The sequence below is a fragment of the Mirounga angustirostris genome, unplaced genomic scaffold (genome assembly GCF_029215605.1).
Source record: "Mirounga angustirostris isolate CCGP_5_RB_7025 unplaced genomic scaffold, mMirAng1.0.hap1 SCAF_1, whole genome shotgun sequence".
Classification (NCBI taxonomy): Eukaryota; Metazoa; Chordata; class Mammalia; order Carnivora; family Phocidae; genus Mirounga; species Mirounga angustirostris.
The window spans coordinates 117,014,413-117,035,735 of NW_026991709.1; the positions used below are offsets into that span (position 1 = coordinate 117,014,413).

At 35.0% G+C, this 21,323-nt stretch overlaps 1 protein-coding gene across 1 annotated transcript in view; it reads left to right on the top strand.

Annotated features, from left to right (window-relative positions):
* Positions 1-21,323, top strand: part of SLC9A9 (solute carrier family 9 member A9) — a 559,615-nt gene that overhangs the window by 131,707 nt on the left and 406,585 nt on the right. Inside the window, exon 5 of the mRNA XM_064586786.1 lies at positions 6,283-6,398. Within this exon, the coding sequence (XP_064442856.1) occupies positions 6,283-6,398 (116 nt within the window). The remainder of the gene's footprint in view (positions 1-6,282; positions 6,399-21,323) is intronic.

Genomic DNA, 21,323 nt, shown 5'->3' on the forward strand with positions numbered 1-21,323 from the left:
TAAATCATGACATTGTACACCTTAAACTTGTACACTGTTATATGTCAACTATATTTCAATAAAGCTCAAAATTAAAAAAAAGAATTTATGAATTTTCCAGTGGGATATTGCTCTTGAATGCATGCTCCAGAAAAAAAAAAAAAAGAAAAGAAAAGAAAATGTGAGATATAAACTATCCATAAAATGTGAACAAATAAATAGGGAAAAATATTTATCTAAAGGAAAATGTTTGGGTATAGAAATCAGAAATCTAGATGTAGATTATAACCTTCATATTGCTTTCAGAGCTTGTTGGTTCTAGATTTTTCCACTGCAGAGTGAGCTTCACACAGTGGCCTGTTTCACATGATTTCACAGGCAGGGATGTGGCTCTTCCAACAGTTAAAGAGACTGGTCCACACAACTGTATCTCCAAACTGACAACTCCCCTGACTTATCCCTAGCAATTCAAAAAAACTGCCTTTCTAGTAAATCTATTCATTGCTTGATCAAGACTATTTTTTTAAAAAGAAGATATATTCTTTCTTTAAAATACTGATAGAGATTAAGATGGCATACTTAAAAACCATCCAAGCAATTGAGCCTTCTGAAACTTTTTTTTTCCTTTTTGTGTTTTTTGAAATTCTAGTTAGTTAACATACAGTGTAATAATAGTTTCAGGTGTACAATATGATGATTCAGCACTGTAATACAACATTCTATGCTTATCACAGGTACCCTCTTTCATACCCATCACCTATTTAACCCATGAATGACCCCACCCTCCTCTCCTCGGCTAACCATCAGTTTGTTCTCTATAGTTGAGAGTTGGCTTCTAGGTTTGCCTCTCTATATCTTCTTTTTTCTTTGTTCCATTTTTATTTAAATTCTATTAGTTAACATATAGTGTAACATAGGTTTTGGGAGTCGAATTTAGTGATTCATCACTTACATATAATACTCAGTGCTCATCACAAGTTCCCTCCTTAATACCCATCACCCATTTAGCCCATCCTTGCCCACCTCCCCTCCAGCAACCCTCAACTATATGGTCAACTTATCTTTCACAAAGCAGAAAGTAATACCCAATGGAAAAAAAGACAGTCTCTTCAAAAAATGGTGTTGGGAAAACTGGACAGCAACATGCAAAAGAATGAAACTGGACCACTTTCTTACATCATACACAAAAGAAATTTAAAATGGATGAAAAACCTAAATGTGAGATTGGAAATCATCAAAATCCTTGAGGACAACACAAGCAGCAACCTCTTTGACATCAGCTGTAGTAATTCCTTACTAGACTTGTCTCTGGGGGAAAGGGGAAACAAAAAGCAAAAATGAACTATTGAGACTTCATCAAGATGAAAAGCTTCTGCTGTCTATGAAAGAAACAATCAACAAAACTAAAAGGCAACCTACGGAATGGGAGAAGATATTTGCAAGTGGCATATCTGATAAAGGGTTAGTATCCAAAAATCTATAAAGAACTTATCAAACTCAACACCCAAAAAACAAATAATCCAGTTAAGAAGTGGGCAGAAGACATGAGTAGAGCTTTTTCCAAAGAAGACATCCAGATGACTAACAGACACATGAAAAGATGCTCAACATCACTCATCATCAGGGAAATATAAATCAAAACTATGATGAGCTATCACCTCACACAAGTCAGAATGGCTAAAATTAACAATAGGGGAAACAACAGATGTTGGCAAGGATGCAGAGAAGGGGGAACCCTCTTAACACTGTTGGTGGGAATGCAAACTGGTGAAACCACTCTGGAAAACAGTATGGAGGCTCCTCAAAAAGTTAAAAATAGAACTACCCTATGACCTAGCAATTACACTACTAGGTATTTACCCAAAGGATACAAAAATAATGATTCAAAGGGACACATGCCCCCCGACGTTTATAGCAACATTATCAACAATAGCCAAATTACAAAAGAGCCCAAATGTCCATTGACTGATGAATGGATAAAGAAGAGGTGGCGCACACACACACACGCACACACACACACAGGAATATTACTCAGCCATTAAAAAGAATGATATCTTGCCATTTGCAATGATGTGGATGAAGCTAGAGCGTATTATGCTAAGTGAAATAAGTCAGTCAGAGGAAGACAAATACCATTTGATTTCACTCATATGTGGAATTTAAGAAACAAAACAGATGAACATAGAGGAAGGAAGAAAAAAAAAGAGAGGGAGGCACACCACAGGAGACTATTAACTATATGGAACTTTTTTCACAATAAGTCTTTAGGTGTGGAGATTTAATAGTGTAAAATAAGCTCATGAAATTTAAAATCAGTTCACATGTCATAAACACTTAATAAAGTGAGTGTGTAGAGTATCGTGTTGGGCATTTCCCCAAATTCTCTTTTACCCAATGCTTTCTTTTAGCATCAGTGACATGACTGCCATCCTGTAATACTCTGCTCTTTGAGAGCAGGTTATGGGTTTCTACTTTTGTATCCTCCATAGCTCAAGCACTTTGCTTTCCAAAGAATAGCACTAAGTAGATATTTGTCAAAATCAATGTTATCAACAGTTCTGGTTTTTATGAGGCAGTTCTGCTTCTGCCCATCCCTGTAACCCAGGCTGTCACTAACCACAGACTGACCCCTGGAGGACATCTTATTCAGGTCCATCATCTTCACAGCATTGCATGTATTGGACTTCACCAGATTCCCTGTCCCCATCCAACCACATCTCCCCCGTTTCCTGAGCCATCACAGAAATACTTTCTGTGAAGTGCTGATAGAATGTACCACTCTGTGAGAATATGGTGGTTGCTAATGGTTTCGTTTTTTTAGCTTCCCAATTAATATAGTTATAACTAGTTGTTATTAATAATGTAACAACAATTAAAATAGCTACCATTTATAAAGAAGGGGTATGGCACATGGTATGTTAACACTAATTATTGGATCATTATAATTATCAGTGATGATAACCATTGTTATTAGTATTAAGCTTGAACTGAACTGGACTTCTTTTTTCTCCTTTTTTGGTATTATCTCAAGTAAGCTATTAGAATTATAGTTATTTCATGTCCACTAGTTGATTTGAAATAAATAAACAAATCGTGTGTGTAGGTGTGTGCGTGTGTATATCATATATGTGTGTTTATGCTGATTTCAAAGCAACTCAAAAGCTTTACAGAGTTGGTGGTTAAGGAGCTAACTTCTGTGACTTAGTCAAGTTATTTAATGTTGCTGAGTCCTAATTTTCTCATTTGTAAAAAGGAATAATTATAGCACCTAACTCAGAATTTTGAAGATTAAGTGACATAATAAATATCTATTGTGTTACATAATAGCACTTGCTAATGTATGTTGTTATTTGTTTTTTATTATTACTATTTTTTAAAAGAACTGGAAGAATGCAGAAATGCAAAAAGAAAAGTAGTCACCATTTAATTCCATTATTTAACCACCATTAACATTCTAGACTATATATTTCTTATCTTTTCCTGTTTATATGTATGCCTAAGTATGTTAAATTTTTATAAAATTAGAAATTATTACCACTTTATAATTTGCTTTATCAATTTACTTTTCTGTGTCTAATATAAAGTCTTGTATATAATATTATTCATTGCATATTAGCCCATATATATGTGTTTTATAATTTATTCACTGGATATTTAGATTTCTTTGAATTTTTCACTCTTAAAAACAACAGAAATCTGATATAACTTGAATATACACCTTTTGGTACATATTTAATTTTTGGCGTAAATTTGTAGGCAACCATTTAATAAGCTATAGAATATTTAAAAAATTGACACTTTAATTAAGACTTTAATTTCCATCAATAGTGTATGAGACTTCTAGTTTCTATATAATATTCCCAAGCCTGGGTAGTATATATGTATATATTTTTTATTTTACCCAATCTAATGGCTTCTGTGCAATATGGGAAAAGTCATTTTAATTCTAATGCTAGATTCCCAGCCTGTAAAACTAACTAATGGGTATAAAATTCAGAAATATTGTCACAGGTCCTAAAGTTTATATTGATTCCAGTGCTGGTTGATGCTCAATATTTGAATTGTAGCTCAAATGAGAAAGGACTGTGGTGAAGTTGGGTTAATACCCAAAGAGGCTGAAGGGATGACTATTGAAAAGCATTCTTGTGAATGTTGTAACTGTCCAGACTATCCCAGTGTTGATCCCACTTGCAAATTCTAATTCAGAGAATGATATAATTAACAGTCATAATTCAAATTTATGATAATTTTTATTGCTGTCTATCAGGTAAAATGTGTACTTCATAAGGGCAGGGATCTTTGTTTTGTTCACTCATCAGTATCTTAAGCACCTAGCACAGAACTTGACACACAGTAGGGGTTAAATAATAAATGTCTATTGAATGAACAAATAAACTGGATGAAGCTACCGTATACCTGTCAAGAGGCTGAATGACCTGGTAACTGGCAGAATTCCCTTCCGAGCATGAGTGTGAGTAAGCTGCCATGATTGAGGCCTCTTGGATTTGCCTTTTCCCAACAACCATGCTGTGTGCCATGACATACCCTTTCTCAGATATGTTAATACCTTCAGCCTAGTTAAGATTCGACCTCCCCACTATAGTCCACATTCTTCACAGTGATGTTGGCCCTCTCTGCTCAAACCCATTATGTCTTAATAATTATAACTCAGAGGGTAGTATTATTTCCAAGTTCTTAGGGATACCCCATTGTTGCACCTTTGTACAACCTAGAACCACCACCTAATAGGAGAGCTGTGAATATATTATATGGGATAATATATAATGTAAAATATAGAACTATTCATCTAGGCACTATTATGTAGTGGTTAAAAGCCCAGGCTCAGGAGCCAATTCTCCACAGTTCAAATCTGGATTTTGCAACTTAAAAGCTGTGTCATCTTAAGCAAGTTACCTGATGACACTGTGTTCAGTTTTCTCATCTGTAAAATGCAAATAGTAGTTTCCTTATAGGATTAATGTGTGGATTAAATGAGTTAGAGCATGTGAAGAAATATGAATAGTAAGTAAATATTACCTATTTTGATAAATATTATTAGCAGTAATAATAACCTCATTGAGAATGTACTGTGTGCCAGAAACCAAATGTACATTGTCTCAGGTAATCCTTAAAACAATTCTATGGACTAACTATTATTGTTATCACTATTTCATTAATAAGGATACTGAGGCTCAGAAAGTTTTAGTAACGTCCTAAAACCATATAGCTGGTGAGTGGTAGAACCTAGATTTAACTGCAGATGTGTCCAAAATATTTTCTCATGGAGAAATTTTTTTTTAACAGAATCTGAAATATCTGCATTTTCATTGACGGTATAATTTCTAATATCTGTTTTCTAGCCTTTTTAATCATGATCACAACCTTAGAACATTTTTCAAGAAATTAACTTTCAAAGCATGTGAATATTTAAACATCCATCTATTGACCTGAGGATCTACAATTTCTAAAGACTCTTAGAGTCACTTATAGTGATTTTACTATGGTCCAGTTCACCAATCTCTGTATTTCCTCTACTAGGATTTTGGCAAAAATCAGTCAGTTAAATAAATAAATACAATTTAAAAGCTATAGGGTGGCAAATGATGACCAGGACAGACAAGCTGTGTTCCATGGTGTGAGTTTGGTAAGCTTATAAACAAACCTTTTATAATCTCATGAAAAGAATAGCTATCCTTGGAAGATCAAAATGTCAACCTTTCAGGATTCATTTTCAACACCATACTGAAGTTACAGGAGCTCTTACCTAACAGTGATTCTGTACCCAGTGTGGAAGTCTTGACATTAGCAGTAGTAGAGACTCCTCTATTGTAAAGTAACTGGTTGACTGCGTGTGCTGTGTGTGACCAAAATCCTTCTCATTGCAGTGACAGACTTGAAATTTGAACACTTTTCAGACATCCCTACCACACAAAACAATGAAAACTGAAAAGCAATCCATTTACAGATGTTAACCCAGCTGCTGTATTTGTGGGCATAATTTACTATGACATATTTGACAGATTATTTTTTATGTCCTTGAGATGTATTTATTTTCATTGAAATATGCTATAAAATATTGTTACCTTTTTCCAGGTAAATGAATTGGGATATTTGGTTAAAGTGTCTTTCATAGTCGAGAGATTTAGACAATGTATTGAGAGCTAGCATGGCCATGAATTGGCAGAGTGGTGGTAATTTGTGCATAATGCATATTCAGGAAGCACATTAGAATGTTAGCTATGATAGCATGGGTTTGCACAGGATTCAACTTGAATTTGAAGATCTTATTTTTCTCTTCAACAGGTTAATTATGTATGGCTTTGTGAAAGCTATGGTATATGCTGGCCAGTTGAAAAATGGAGACTTCCATTTCACTGACTGTTTGTTTTTTGGTTCACTGATGTCAGCTACAGATCCAGGTAATTGCTCAAATAGTATGTTGTTTTTTTTTTCTTTTTAAGAATCAAAAATTTAAATTAAATGTTTCTCTAAAGACCATCACCTGAGTCTACATTATAATAATTCCTTATTCCTCTTTACTTGCAGTTGATACATGTATTAGTGATTAAAGAAAGAAAGAAAAGAAATAGTTGAATATCCTAATAGCTTTCAAAAAAATGCATCTGAAAACAATTTCAGTAGTGGGAATTTCAGAATTTAAAATTCATTACAGCTTATTTCTCTAGAATGTATAGACATTTTGAGCTATAGACCTTATTTTTTTTATCCAACTTGTCTTCTTTCAAAAATGATCTACTGAATTAAAGGGTAAAAAATATTTTCAAAAAGATTATTTATGGGCACGTTGAGTGGCTCAGCTGGTTAAGTGTCTGCCCTTGGCTCAGATTATGATCCCAGCATCCTGGGTTTGAGTCCTGCATTGGGCTCCCTGCTCAGCAGGAAGTCTGCTTCTCTCTCTCTCCCTCTACCCCTCGCCCCTGCTCGTGCTCTCTCTCGCTCTCCCTCTCTCTCAAGTAAATAAATTAAATCTTAAAAAAAAAATTATTTACTATGGAGCTTTTCAAACACATTAAGGGTAGGGAGAATAATAAAAAGAATTGTCATATACCCTTCAGCAATTACCAATACGGCCAATGTTTTTGTCTATACCCCCCTATACTCCCTTTTATCATGACTGGATTATGTTAGAGTAAATCTCAGACATTATATCATTTTATTTGTAAATACTTTGAAAAATGAGCATTGCTATTATGAAACCTAAAAATATTTATAATTATTCTTTAATATTATCAAAGAGCTAGTCTCTGTTCAAATATCCTCAAATGTCTTTTTATCATTATCATTATTAGTTTGTGTAATGGTTAGGGCCAAATAGGGCTGCACATTACAATTGATTAATATGACTAGTGAGTCTCTTTTAATTTATATGTTCCCCCTCCATCTTCTATTTTTGTCAGTTATTTGTTTGGGGGAAAAATAGGCACTTTGTCTTGTGGTTGAACTGAATATGGCTCCTTAAAATGTTCCCTTATACCACATATTTCTTGTAAAACTGATGGTTAAATCTAGAGGTTTAATGAGATTTATGTTCATCTTTTTGGGCAAGATTACTTTATAGGTTTCTATAGCAAAACATCACATAGTGATTAGTGACTCAGCTGTCAACCTGACTCATCACACTATTGTACAGTTTCTCCAACAAAAACCACCAGAACACACCTGTAGCTAAACAAGATGTGTTTTTTTGTTTTTTTTTTAAAGATTTTATTTATTTATTTGAGAGAGAGAGAATGAGAGAGAGCACATGAGAGGGGGGAGGGTCAGAGGGAGAAGCAGACTCCCTGCCGAGCAGGGAGCCCGATGCGGGACTCGATCCAGGGACTCCAGGATCATGACCTGAGCCGAAGGCAGTCGCTTAACCAACTGAGCCACCCAGGCGCCCAACAAGATGTGTTTATTATGTGTTGTAATGAGGGAAAATGCACACCAGAAGAAACATGGAAGCTTTCAGAAGGGTTAGAAAGGATTCATTACAGGCTTGGGCTTATGTTTGGTGATTTTAGGGAGGGTTTAAGGAATTGGAGCTTTGCTCTGGATAAGAGGCTGTCAGGAAACAGCAGTAATTGCACATTTTAGTAAGTCTCATGTAGAATGAGGGAAGACTGGATTGAACCTAAAGTTAAAATTGGTAAAGAAGTAGTGGCCTCTTACAATAGCCAGGATAGAGGGATGTTTAGTTAATTTTGTAGTTTAGACAGTGTTCATTATTTCTGTTAAGACATGATTATGCAGTAGTCTTATTTTTGTCTTTTTTAAAGATTTATTTATTTATTTGAGAGAAAAAGAGAGCACTCAGGGGAGAGGGGTAAAAGGAGAGAGAGAGAGAGAGAATCTTAAGCAGACTCCACACCCAGCATGTGAGCCCGACTCGCGGCTCAATCCCACAACCCTGAGATCATGACCTGACCCAAAATCAAGAGCTAGACACTTAACTGACTGAGCCACTCTGACACCCCTGTATTTGTCTTGATCCATCATGGTCATAGAGTGACCTTGTCGGATGTTGTTCTGTGAAATTGTCTGTGTGCAGCAGGAGAACACCAAGGCTCAGATGATAATACTAGGTCAGCCCCCAAACGTCAGGGGCTGTTTTGTCTTTCTTAGAATAGCCCTCTGACCAGTGGTATTGGCACCATGTGTTTGTCTGTTGTAAATGCAGAATCTCAGGCTCAACCCCAGATCTACCGAATTGGATTCTAGAATTTAACAATATCCTAAATTTATTCATACGCACATCAACGTTTGGGAAGCATTACCTTTTAGAATTCCCCATTTTAGCTAATGATTTTAGTATGTATTGATGGTTGCTGCTTAGTTAGTCCAGTGTTAATTAGGGGGTTACAAGCTAGTGGTATGCTAATTCTATCCTACCTTTTGTATTTATTAGCTGGTACTCTCCTATAAATAAGTAGCTTTCCAGATCAACTACTTAAGTACCCCATGATATCATTTGAACAAAAAAGCAGGATAAATGATTGAGTCTTTCCCTTTATTTACTAATTTTCAAAATAATGAGTTGTTTCCTTAGCATCCTCCACATATGATCAAGGAGATTTTTCTTTTTTAAAGTATTATTTCAATACATGGATTTTAAATGGTTGATATGTTTCAGTCTACTGCTGTCGTTATTCTTTTTAATGTTCAGAATACTCCAACTTGACAACTGAGAGCTCCTTCAAGTTTCTCCTATATTCTTTTGTCATGACCCCAGTGGTCTTTCATAGGTTTCTTGTCTTTGGGTAGGACTAGATGTTCCAACCTTATTTTGTGTGTTTCCTATACCCTGACTTGGAACCAGCCATTTATAAGAGGGAAATTTATTTAGAGACCAAAATTTGGGCACTAGGGGTTTTCATTGCTATTGGATTGGTCATTGTTTCTAGATATTTTTATTTGTTTTGAAGGAGAAATAATATCATAAATTTATGTTAGTATTTTCAGTTCAAATTTAGGATTACAGAAATTTTACTTAACTGCCTTAAATTTTTATTTTTTCTTCTATCTACTTTTCTTCTTCCTATTACATATATAATTTCTTATTTCCTTACAATAAACATTTTCAAAATTATAATATGCACATTATTATTTAAAAATATGATTATTGAAAACTGCTTAAGATTTCATTGTGGTTCTTTTTAACCTTTGGATATATCTGACTAGGGATGAATAGTTAAAAATTACTGTTTTAAGAGCTCTTGAAATCATTCCTCTATGGATTTTATCTTGTGAATATACAATAATGTTCATTTGTTTCATTTTGTTTTTGACTTTGTGTTAAAATTAAAGAGCTATAGAATTCCAAAGTGAAAACCATAGAACCAAAACAAGAGACATCTGGCTTCTATTCCTGTCCCCTCTACCTTAACGTTCCAACCATTTTGGTTGGTCTTTCATTTGCCCTTCTATTTTTAATCTAAGTAAATACACAAACATACACATACTCTACTATATGTTATTATACACATGGTTCTTCACCTTACTCTTCTTTAACAGTATTTTAGAGAGTACTCCATAGCTATATGTAAAGATCTCTCTCATTCTTTTTTATAACTGCGGAGTACTCCATGGTTTATTCAACCAGCTGTCTGTTGATAGACATTTAGTTTTTTTCTTATCCTTTGCAATTATGAATGGGTGTTGTAACTAATAACACTAAAATAAATACCTTTCCACATTTTGCCAATGTTTCTTTGGTCCAGATTTATAGAAACAAGTTAAAAGGTAAATGGATTTTTCCTAGGTGTAATTTTCCTAGATGCCAAATTCTTCTCCATAAAGTTTGTGCCATTTTGCCTTCACACCAGCAACATATGACAGTACCTATTCTTCACAGCTTTGCCAATGCAGAATTCTATCACAGTTTTGGATTTTTACTTATATAGTAGGTGAGGATTTGTGTCTCCCTCTGGTTTGACTTAGTACTTCTCTTATTGTGAGTAAGGCTAAATCTTTCATATGTTTAAGGGACATATGCATTTTTTCCTGAAAATGAACCCTTTATAAGATGGCTTTGCTCGAGTAGGGTTATTAATTTTTATTTTGCAAGCTTTAGAAGCCCTTAATGTATTAGAGATATTAACCTTTTGTCTGCAATATAAGTTACAAATATTTTTCCAAGTTTTTTACGTTTTATTTTGTTTATGGTATGGGGGAGGAAAAAATGTTTTAATGTATGATGTTGACTCATTTCCTGGAAGAAGATGAAATAAAAGTAGGTCTCAGATTAGGAATTTGTGGTATAGACTAGAGGATCAGAGCCTCAGAATAGTGTAGAGGGACAAACTACTCTATCTTCAGGGTTAGAGATGACCCAGTCACCAGGTCATTGCTGGAAGATCTCATGCTACACTCTCATAGCCCCAGGGAAATGTAGAAGTTCCTTGGTAGTGATGGGAAGCATGAACTCAAGATGAACTATGTTCAACCCATCAGTGATTTCAAGTTACTTAAGGTTGTTCTTTTCTGTCCATATATGGACATTTTGCTTTTAATGGTCAGGTCCCATTTCGTGTCACAATTGCACAAATCTGCTTGTTGAAAAGCATTGCATCCATTGTTTCCTGGTCCCAATGCCAAAGGCCAAGTTTGTTGCATTCTATTGAGTTAATCAGCCAGCTCCAAGCACAGTTGTATCATGTTAAAGCTTTGCTCCTTCTGTGGCTGGTGATATCTATGAGGTTATGTTTACATGACACAGGAAAAGTGATTGAAATAGAAAAATAAATCCAACTTGGTAAGATGGATATTCATCTGCATTGTGTCAAACAATTGGGTTGACTAAACTTTTTAAAATTGACTCACAGCCATAAAGAGAATCCTAGGAACCAAATCTACTTCCAAGTCTGGCACCAGCTGTGCAACTTTGGGTACCATTTAGCCTTTCTAGATTTTATGAGTTCTTGGAAGTGGAAGATATTTGATCTCATTTCTCCCAACCCCTTCATTTTACAGATGAAGAACTGACTTTTCATCTGTAAAATGAAAAGTTTCGACTAGAGCCCTTTCCAGCTTTAACATCCCCTGTTTCTTATTTCTGTAAGATTGGTTTTCATTTTAAAACAAGATTTTGTTTTAAAAAAAAGTTAAAAATCAACCCAAAGCCCCCCCACACACCCCAGGCATTCTTGGGTTCCAACCCTGGTTCAGCAAATGTTAGAGAAGATCTTACATAGTAGAGACCCACACATGAACAGGAATACTTAAGCTTTCTTCCTTTACTAGCTAATTGTTATATTAAAACACCCTGAACCTACTCTGCTAAATTGGTGCAATTTAAGATCTTCAGCAACCTTAAAACACCTAGTTACTCTTACCCCACAATTATTCATTTATTGCCTAAATTATTGTGACTCACTAATTTATGAAAGAGAACCTATGCTCTCCAGGTCTGACTTTTCTTGGCCTTCTTTAAATTAATTCTTTCCCCTTTAGCCTTAGCTAAATCTTAGCCAAGTGTTATTAACTATTCATATTTTTCTTTTATAGACACATATTTAAACTTAAATCTAATTCTTCCTGCATGTTTCTGACTCTCCTTGGCCAATTTTCAGTTTACCTCCAGTTAGGATGATTTGACTATTATTTGATTGATTTAATTTCCTCTTTTCCTCACTGACAGAGATCCTGCTGATGGTGTAAAGGCCATCAGCAGCACTTAACAGAAAGTGGATGATTAAAGGCAGAGCCCCCAAAGAGATCATGTATGGTAAATGGCAGAGTTAGGAGAGGAGAGAAGCACTTAGAGGGCTTGATCAATGAGCCAGCTCATCTCTTCCAGTGTGTTTAGATAAGGGAAAGTAGGAGGGTGGGGGAGAGGAGAGAAAAAATAAACAATATGGCAACAACTGGAAATGATGCTTTAGTTAATATCCTTCAATTTACAAATGGCCAAAGCCCATAAGGGAACCCTCTAACCTCATACTATCTTCCTGTCTCTTTCATCATTGATTTAGGTCTCAGTTTGGTAAATTTGACTATCCAAGATAGTGATTTTCATTAATAAGTCTAAAATGTCCCTTTATATAGAGAGTGGGTAAGATAAAGAGAGAGGTCATTAAGGTGTATAAAGACACTTTGGAGTCCCAGTGTACCCATGCGCTGTTCCTCAGCACATCAATATCGTTGCTGTCTCAGCACATTTACATTTGTTGTTTCTCCCTCCTTGCTTTCTTCAGGTCTTTGCCCAAATGTCGCCTTGATGAGGCCTTTCCTAACCATCCTATCAAAAATTATACCCCATCTCCTCTGCTGCACACTCATAGACAAATCATGATGCTTCCCATCCCCCTTCCTTGCCTTATATTCTTGTACAGCACTAGTCACTATTGACCTACTATTTATTTCCTTATTTTTTTGTCCCCTGTGAGGAAGGAGCATTTTTTTTTCTGTTTTCCCCCCATTTTCCACTCTTATATTTTTAGTATCTAGAACAATAGGTTTTTAATAAATACTTACTAAATTAATGAATTAATACATTTGTAGAAGAAACTGCTAGAGCAAAATGTAGAGCTTGAAAAGGAGTCTCTTCTCAAAGAGAATGTGAAGCATTTGAGTATTTCAGATCACTCTCAGAGATAAGGAGTCTCATGACCCCAGGAGGGACAGTGACTCAAGACGAGGGTGGAACTCGCAGCACATGGCTGAACTTCCAACTGAGTGGCAATACTGGTTTCTGTCCTCCAAAAAGGATATATTCAACTAAAACAAAAAATATGTGTCTTTCTTCTTGTCTGGCCACACAGCCAATATTTCTTTCTCCCTGTTTACCAGTTGTTCAGTGGCTTAAAAATTTCCAGAGCACCAAGCCATAGATTGTAGACTTGCAGAAGCAGTTATAATAGTGTGGGGTTTTTGTTGTTGTTGTTGTTGTTGTTTTTTGGGGGGGGTTGTTGTTGTTGGAAGATGTTAAAAATAGGAGCTACCTTTAGGAAAAGGAAAAATTCAACACATTATTAATCACTCAGAAGATGCCAGAAACTCATCCTGGTATTTACAGGGCTGAGATTTCTTTCAAGGTCTGCAGGAAGCCACTCATTCAAGCACATTTGGGCTGTGCATTTTCTTACTTCATCAATTTCTCTGTTCCCTATTTGGATTAAAATGTCTTCATTTTATATGATGCAGCTGCATTGAGACTCAAATACAGCTGTGCTATTTTGAACTCCAGAAGTATTAGCCCAGTATTTAAAACTAGAAAATAATTCTTACTTCATAGACTTGTCCTATTTTTTCCAAGAAAATTAATTCAGGTTGTCCTGTTTTAGGTAAGGCTTACTAAAAAATTCTTCTGTCCAATATGATGGCTACAAGCCACATATGGCTACTTGGAAAGCGGCTAGTCCAAGTTGAAAGGCTATAAGTATAAAATACACCCTAGATTCAAAGACTTAATATGAAGAAAAGTTTAATATCTCATTGATAATTTTTACATTGATTACATTTTGAAATTATGAGATTCATTTAATATTGAGTTAAAGAAAATATACTATTAAAATTAATTTTACCCATTTATTTTTACTTTTTTAATGTGGTTACTAGAAAATTTAAAATTATATATGTGGTTTACATTATATTTTTGTCAGACAGAACTACTATAGAGCAATATAGATATGGAACGGTTGTTAGTCAAAAAATATCCTTTTTTTCCACCTTTGTTATTATTGACATATAAATATGTACATTTAAGGTGTACAATGTGATGATTTGATACCCATATATATTGCAAAATGATCACCACAATAAAGTTAGTTAACATCCCCTCACATAATTACCTGTGTGTGTGTGTGTGTGTGTGTGGTGGCAACATTCATGATCTGCTCTTTTAAAAACTTTCAAGTATATATTATAGTTTGGTTAACATATTAACATGCTATATCTTTCTAAAACTTATTAATCTTATAATTGGAAATTGATACTTTTTGACCAACATCTACCCATCCCCCCCAGCTCCCAGCCCCTGGCCACCAACATTCTTGTTTCTATTGCAATGAGCTCAGTTTTTTAAGATTACATACAAAAATATGATCCTTAATAAAAATACCACAACAATTTTAAGTCAAGTAGAAAAATTAAGCACAAATACAATGCACTGCACAGATTATGGCATTTTGGTGAAATATAGGCACTTTATTTCTATGATTTTGAACTAGTATGTCTGAAGTTTTCTTTCTAATGTCTCTTTTTCCAGTCCTATTTTTCTGCTCCAACACATAATAACCCATAAACTAGCTTCACCCATGCTTCAGAAATAAAGTAAAGAGAAACAAGATTAATGCTCTGTATGATTTAAAAATCATGTATGTGCCATTCAAAACTATACATACTGCAACCTCTGACTTGAGAGAAACAGATTAAATAAGTTCCTGTCCAAGTGTCTCAACTGTGTTTTTTTCCTTAGTTGAAACATAAATCATAGGTTCCTAAAGTCTGACAATCTGAGTTGTTTTTTTAATGCCCATTACTGTTTTGTTTTATAGAGCTTGTCAGAAATCCAAGAAACTTGACATTTATATTATGTTACCCCTATTTCAAAATATGATGACACATTTAATGGCCCTAAATTGGGTAGACTCAATAACAGAAATAAATATTTGCCTCAAAGAAGTAAATAGAAACTACCTGTGTGGCCAATTGGGAAAGTACAGTTAATAATTCTTCTCATTAAGTTAATGTACATTATTATTCAATTCTCCAATTAAATAAGTCAAAATATATATAGTACTTAATAGGATCCATTTCTTTTTTTTTTTTTTTTAGAATTTGTTTTAAGTAATCTCTACACTCAACATGGGGCTCAAACTTACAACCCGGAGATCAAGAGTTGCACACTCTCCTGACTGAGCCAGGCAGGCACCCCACATTCCTTTATCTTTAGCATCATCAACATCAAGTAACATTTAATGTTTAGATCTAAGAAAGCATCTACAGATCTCAAAATATAAAAATCCTGTCAATTTTTACACAGGGCATAGTATATATTTACTGAATAAATAGAACAGTCATTGAGTATTAAGAACACTGACTATGGAGTGGGATAGGCCTGTGTTTAAATCTACATTCTGTCTGACCTACTTGAGCCTCAGTTTCTCCATCTATAAAATGAGCATAGTAGGACTTTTTAAAGATTCTTTATAAGGATTACATGAGATAATTTTATTATTATTATTAATATATTGTTATTTTTATCCTACACTAAGATGAGGCTGCTATTTTATACTCAGCAAGTGAGACATGCACAGTTTTGCCTGTTTTCCTGGTAGCAGTAATGGATTTCCATGAATCTATATTCTTGGTTAATAAAATGCTCCCTTGACCAACTAAATTCATTTGTGACTTGCTTGGTTAGAGTTGGGAGTATAATATATGCAATATGGTAATTTTGCTTTTATAAAACACAAATATACTTTATATTTGTTTTCAGAGGTGGTAGATAGTAATATGTGAAAGCAAATCTCAGACATTGTCATTTTATGCACATGTATTTTGTTATACATCTCTATAATTATGGGCATTGTTCTTATGTAACCATAAAGCCATTATCAAACCTATAAATTTTCCATAATCCATTGGTATCATCTAGTACCTATCCACATTCAAATTTCTCTGATTTTCTTTTTATTAAAGTATAGTTGACACACAATGTTACATTAGTTTCAGATATACAGCATAGTGATTCAAAAATTCTATACGTTATGCTATGCTCACCATAAGTGTAGATACCATCTGTCACCATTCAATACTATTACAATGCCATTGACTATATTCCCTATGGTGTACCTTTCATCCCCATGACTTACATTCCACATGGAAGCCTGTACCTCTCTCTTTCCTTCACCCATTTTGCCTATCCCTTCACTATCTCCCCTTGGGCAGCCACCAGTTTTTTCTCTGCATTTGTGAGTCTGTTTCTGCTTTTTTTGATTCTTTGTTCATTTGTCTTGTTTTTCAGATTCCACATATAAGTGAAATCATATGCTATTTGTGTTTCTCTGTGTGACTTACTTCAGTTATCATAATACCTCTAGGTCCACTTATGTTGTTGCAAATGGCAAGACCTCATTCTTTTTTATGGCTGAGTAATATCCCATTGTGTGTGTGTGTGTGTGTGTGTATCTCACATCTTTTTTATCCATTCATTATTAATGGACACTTGGGTTTCTTCCTTATCTTGGCTATTGTAAATTGTGCTGCAATAAACATAGAACTGAAACCCAGAATTGATAAATAAAGAATAGACATACTTGAGTATATAAAAAATATATTTAAATAATAAAGGATAACCATTAAGAAAATCAATAAGCAGACAACACATTGGAGTAAAAGCATTTAAATATAGAGGACCAAGTATTACTATTTCTTTTTTTTTAAGATTTATTTATTTATTTGAGAGAGAGAGAACAAGCAGGGGGATGCAGAGGGAGAGGGAGAGAGAGAATCCTCAAGCTGACTCCCCACAGAGCACAGAACTGGATGTGGGGCTCCATCCCAGGACCTTGAGATCATGACCTGAGCCAAAATTAAGGACCTGCCACTTAACCGACTGAACCACCCAGGCACCCCCAAGTATTATTATTTCTAATATAGAAAGAACACTTTAAAATGTCAATCTGGCAATAAATAACAGAAAAATGGACAAAGATTATGAAGAGGCAATTCATAGAAGAACAAGTCCACTTGGGGTACAAATATGCAAAGTTGTTCAAACTCACCAGAAGTCATAGAAATCTAAAATAAAGTAACAGCATGTCATTTTATACCTAGCAGTTTGGCAACAACTGTAATGCCAAATAACAGTCATTGATGGCAGGGAGGCAGGGAAAAGTAGACTGTTACACATTTCTAGTGAAAATTTAAATCATTAACATACTTTTGGAAAGCAGTGTGGCAACAGCTATTAGAATTTAAAATACATAGTTCCTTCTGACCCAGTGTTCTGACTCCTGGATCCTGTCCCACACAAGTAAAAATATTGGATTCTTAATAATGTAGGGACAAGGCTGTCTATTGCAACATGTTTTTTAAGTGGAGAAAAAAAACAAAAACAAAAAGGAGCAAAGTGAATCCTATCAATAAGGGAATTGTTGGAAAGGTTGTAGGACATCGGTAAAATATCATGTAGCCATTAAAGAGGATAAATTAGTGCTCTTCCAGCTGACTTGAGAGATACCCAGGAGGCATTGTTGACTTTGTAAAGCAAGATGTAGAAAAGTATATATAAACTATGATTCCAATTTTTAATATATAGACAAATATGTATGTGTGTATATAAAGCAGAACTCACGGGGTATAACCATAGAAATTGCTTTTTTTTTTCCTCCCACTTCTCCTTTATTTTTTATTTAAAAATTTTTTTAAAAAATTAAAATTTTAATTCCAGTATAATTAACATACAGTGTTGTATTAGTGTCAGATGTACAATATAGTGATTCAACAATTCTGTACATTACTCAGTGCTCATCACAGTAAGTGTATGCTTAATCCCCTTCACCTATTTCACCCATCCCCCGACCCACCTCCCCTCTGGTAATCATCAGTTTGTTCTCTTTAGTTAAGAATCTGTTTTTTGCTTTGTCTCTTTTTTCTTTGTTTATTTCTTTGGTTTCTTAAATTGCATATATGAGTGAAATCATATGGTATTAGTCTTTGACCTACTTATTTCACTTAGCATTATACCCTCTAGATCCATGTTGTTGCAGCTAGCAAGAGCTCATTCTTTTTTATGGCTGAGTAATATTCCACTGTATATTTACCCATTACATCATCTATTGATGGACACTTGGGTTCTTCATCCATTCATCTATCAAGGGATATTTGGGTTGTTTCCATAATTTGGCTATTGTAAATAATTCTGCAACAAACATAGGGGTGTATATATCTTCGAATTGGTGTTTTTGTCTTCTTTGGGTAAATAGCCAGTAGTGGAATTACTGGATGATGTGGTAATTCTATTTTTAATTTTTTGACTCCATACTGTTTTCCACAGTGGTTGCACCAGTTTGCATTCCCACCAATAGTGCACAAGGGTTCCTTTTTCTCCACATCGTTGCCAACACTTGTTGTTTCTTATGTTTTTGATTCTAACCATCCTGACAGGTGGGAGATGATATCTCATTGTGGTTTTGATTTGCAATTCCCTGATGATGAGTGATGTTGAACATTTTTTCATGTGTTTATTGGTCATCTGTTTGTCTTCTTTGGGGAAATGTCTGTTCTTTCTTCTGCCCATTTTTAATTGGATTATTTGTAGGTTTTTTGGTGTTGAGTTGTATAAGTTCTTTATATATTTGGGATGCCAACCCCTTATTAGATATGTCATTTGCAAGTATCTTCTCCCATTCGGCAGATTGTCTTTTTATTTTATTGATTGTTTCCTTTGCTGTGCAGAAGCTTTTTATTTTGAGGTAGTCCCATTTGCTTTTGTTTACTTTGCCAGAGGAGACATTTCTAAAAAAATGTTTCTATGAATGATGTCAGAGAAATTACTGCCTCTGTTTTCCTCTAGGAGTTTTATGGTTTCTGGTCTGACATTTAGGTCCTTAATCCATTTAGAGTTTATTTTTGTGTATGTTTAATAAGGTTATCCCATTTCCTTCTTTTGCATGTAGCTGTCCAGTTTTTCCAGCACCATTTGTTGAAGAGACTGTCTTTTCCCCATTGCATATTCTTGCCTCCTTTGTCATAGATTAATTGATCATATAATCGTGGGTTTATTTCTGGGCTTCTCTGTTCCATTCTCTCCCATGCTCCTTTTAAAGTATTCGGTGAGGTTACATTTTTTTTTCATCTGCTGGATAAAAATCTTTGGTCTTTAAGTTGCAATTGGAGTTTCAATTCAGCAGTGAACATTTCTAATCCCATATAATACTGGAAGTTTTCAATTTAATTTAAGACTCTACCCTACCTCCCCTAGCCTGTTGAAGGCAGGCTGCCTACCTTTGGGACAAGAGATGTGGTTGGGTTCTTTATTCTTTCTCATGCTTCTCATCTACCCCTTGCTGGATGCAGTTTCTGACACCTACAAAGGTAGATGCAGAGATGAGGTGAGGGAATTTTTTATTTGATAGATAATTAGCTACCATCAGAGCAACTGGACAGCCATAGCCCATTAGGTTTCTCAGGTGAGAGTCAGAGTATTTCACTGTGTCCCCAAACTCTAGTCACATTGTAAGCTGTCTGATGGCCTAGCCAAAGTCCCTCTCCATAGGCGTGAGATTCACAAGTAGCAAAACAACTCCCTTCACAAAAACCTCTAGGCTAGAGTCTAGAGAGAGACACTTTCTCATTCTTAATGTAGGTGAGAGGTTTAAGGGAGTCATGTAACTTATTTTTGGATAAATATTTTAAAATTGTGCATCTTATTGTTGAACATGTAATTTTTTTTCTTTGTTCCTTAAACTTCTGATTTAACGTCTGTTACAAATGTGTGTGTATGCTTATTACAAAGAAAATTTTAATATAAAGAGATTTTGGTGGGACATATACTAGATTATAAATTGGGTTATTAGGAGGAGGGAAGGTATGAGTTTAGGAAATGAAGAATTGTGGAAAAGGGAGTCATGTTAAAAAGGAAAAGAAAAAAGGTAATTAAAACAAAGCAAGGAAATAAACAATATGTACAATGTGATCACATTTATGCATTTATATGGAAGCACATCTATGTATGTAAAAAAGAACTCTTCAAAATTTCACAGAAATGAGAAAATTAACCAATCATTTTTATATCGTTAGTAAATCACTGAAATGTGATAAGATCTTAAAGGAAAGTCATCCAACTCAATATATTATTGCACATGCCATGAAGTAAAAAAAAAAAAAAAAATTCAGTGACTTTGTGTATTACATGTAAGTCACACATCTTGACTTGCTCTGGCAGCTAAAGTGTGCTAAGAATCCCAAGTGTTTGATGAAGCCCTGAGCACTGGATGTTGGCTTTCATAAGGAGACTACTGGCTCTTGTTAATTGAATTTAGAAAATTCACTCTGGCATTATCCTGTCTGGAGCCTAAATTAAATGCATGGATGATAATTCATTTATTGAAATTAGAAGCCAAGAGGAATATAGATACAAAGTCAAAGTTTCTGCTTTGCTAATGTTGAGCCCAACCAGCCTCTACTTGACAAGTGTCATGGCACCATGCTATTTTTATTACTGGGAGGTGGGAGATCTGAGGTCTAGTTCAGTTCCTGCTACTAACTCACAGGGCAAATCAGGTGTCTACATTACCTTTCTAGGTTTAGTTTCCTCATATATTCTAGAGGAATTAGATAATTGCTGAGGTAATTCCTGCTCTACTTAGTGGTTCTCCAACTTGAGCGTACTTAAAACTCACTTGGGGAGTTTGTTAATATGCAGATTCCTGGGCTCTATCTCCAGATACTCTGATTCAGTAGGTCTGGGATGGGGTCCAAAACTGCAATTCTAAGTGTCCAGTTGATGCTGATGATGCTAGTCCAGAGACCTGATGGATATAAGAATTGATGGGTGGAATATTTGCATTTCAGAGTAAACTAGTGAATTATGGAGTGAAGCCGGCTCAGTACTGATTTCTGAGACTTCCACCTCTTGGAGTACAGACCGCCCTTCTGAGATGCCACGAGTCCACCTGTCTCCTGGCATTCTCCATTACCCAGTGTTTCCAGTATATGCTACGTAAAATCACAAATAGGTGTCACTCTAATTTGGGGGCAAATTGGTCCTGAGAGGAAGTGTGAGTTAGGACACTGGAGAATATGTCACCAGCTCCTAATTTTGTGGGTTAAAAATCTAAGAGAGCTCCTAGGAAGTTATCGGCATAAAATGATCACAGTTAGGATGGATAATAAAC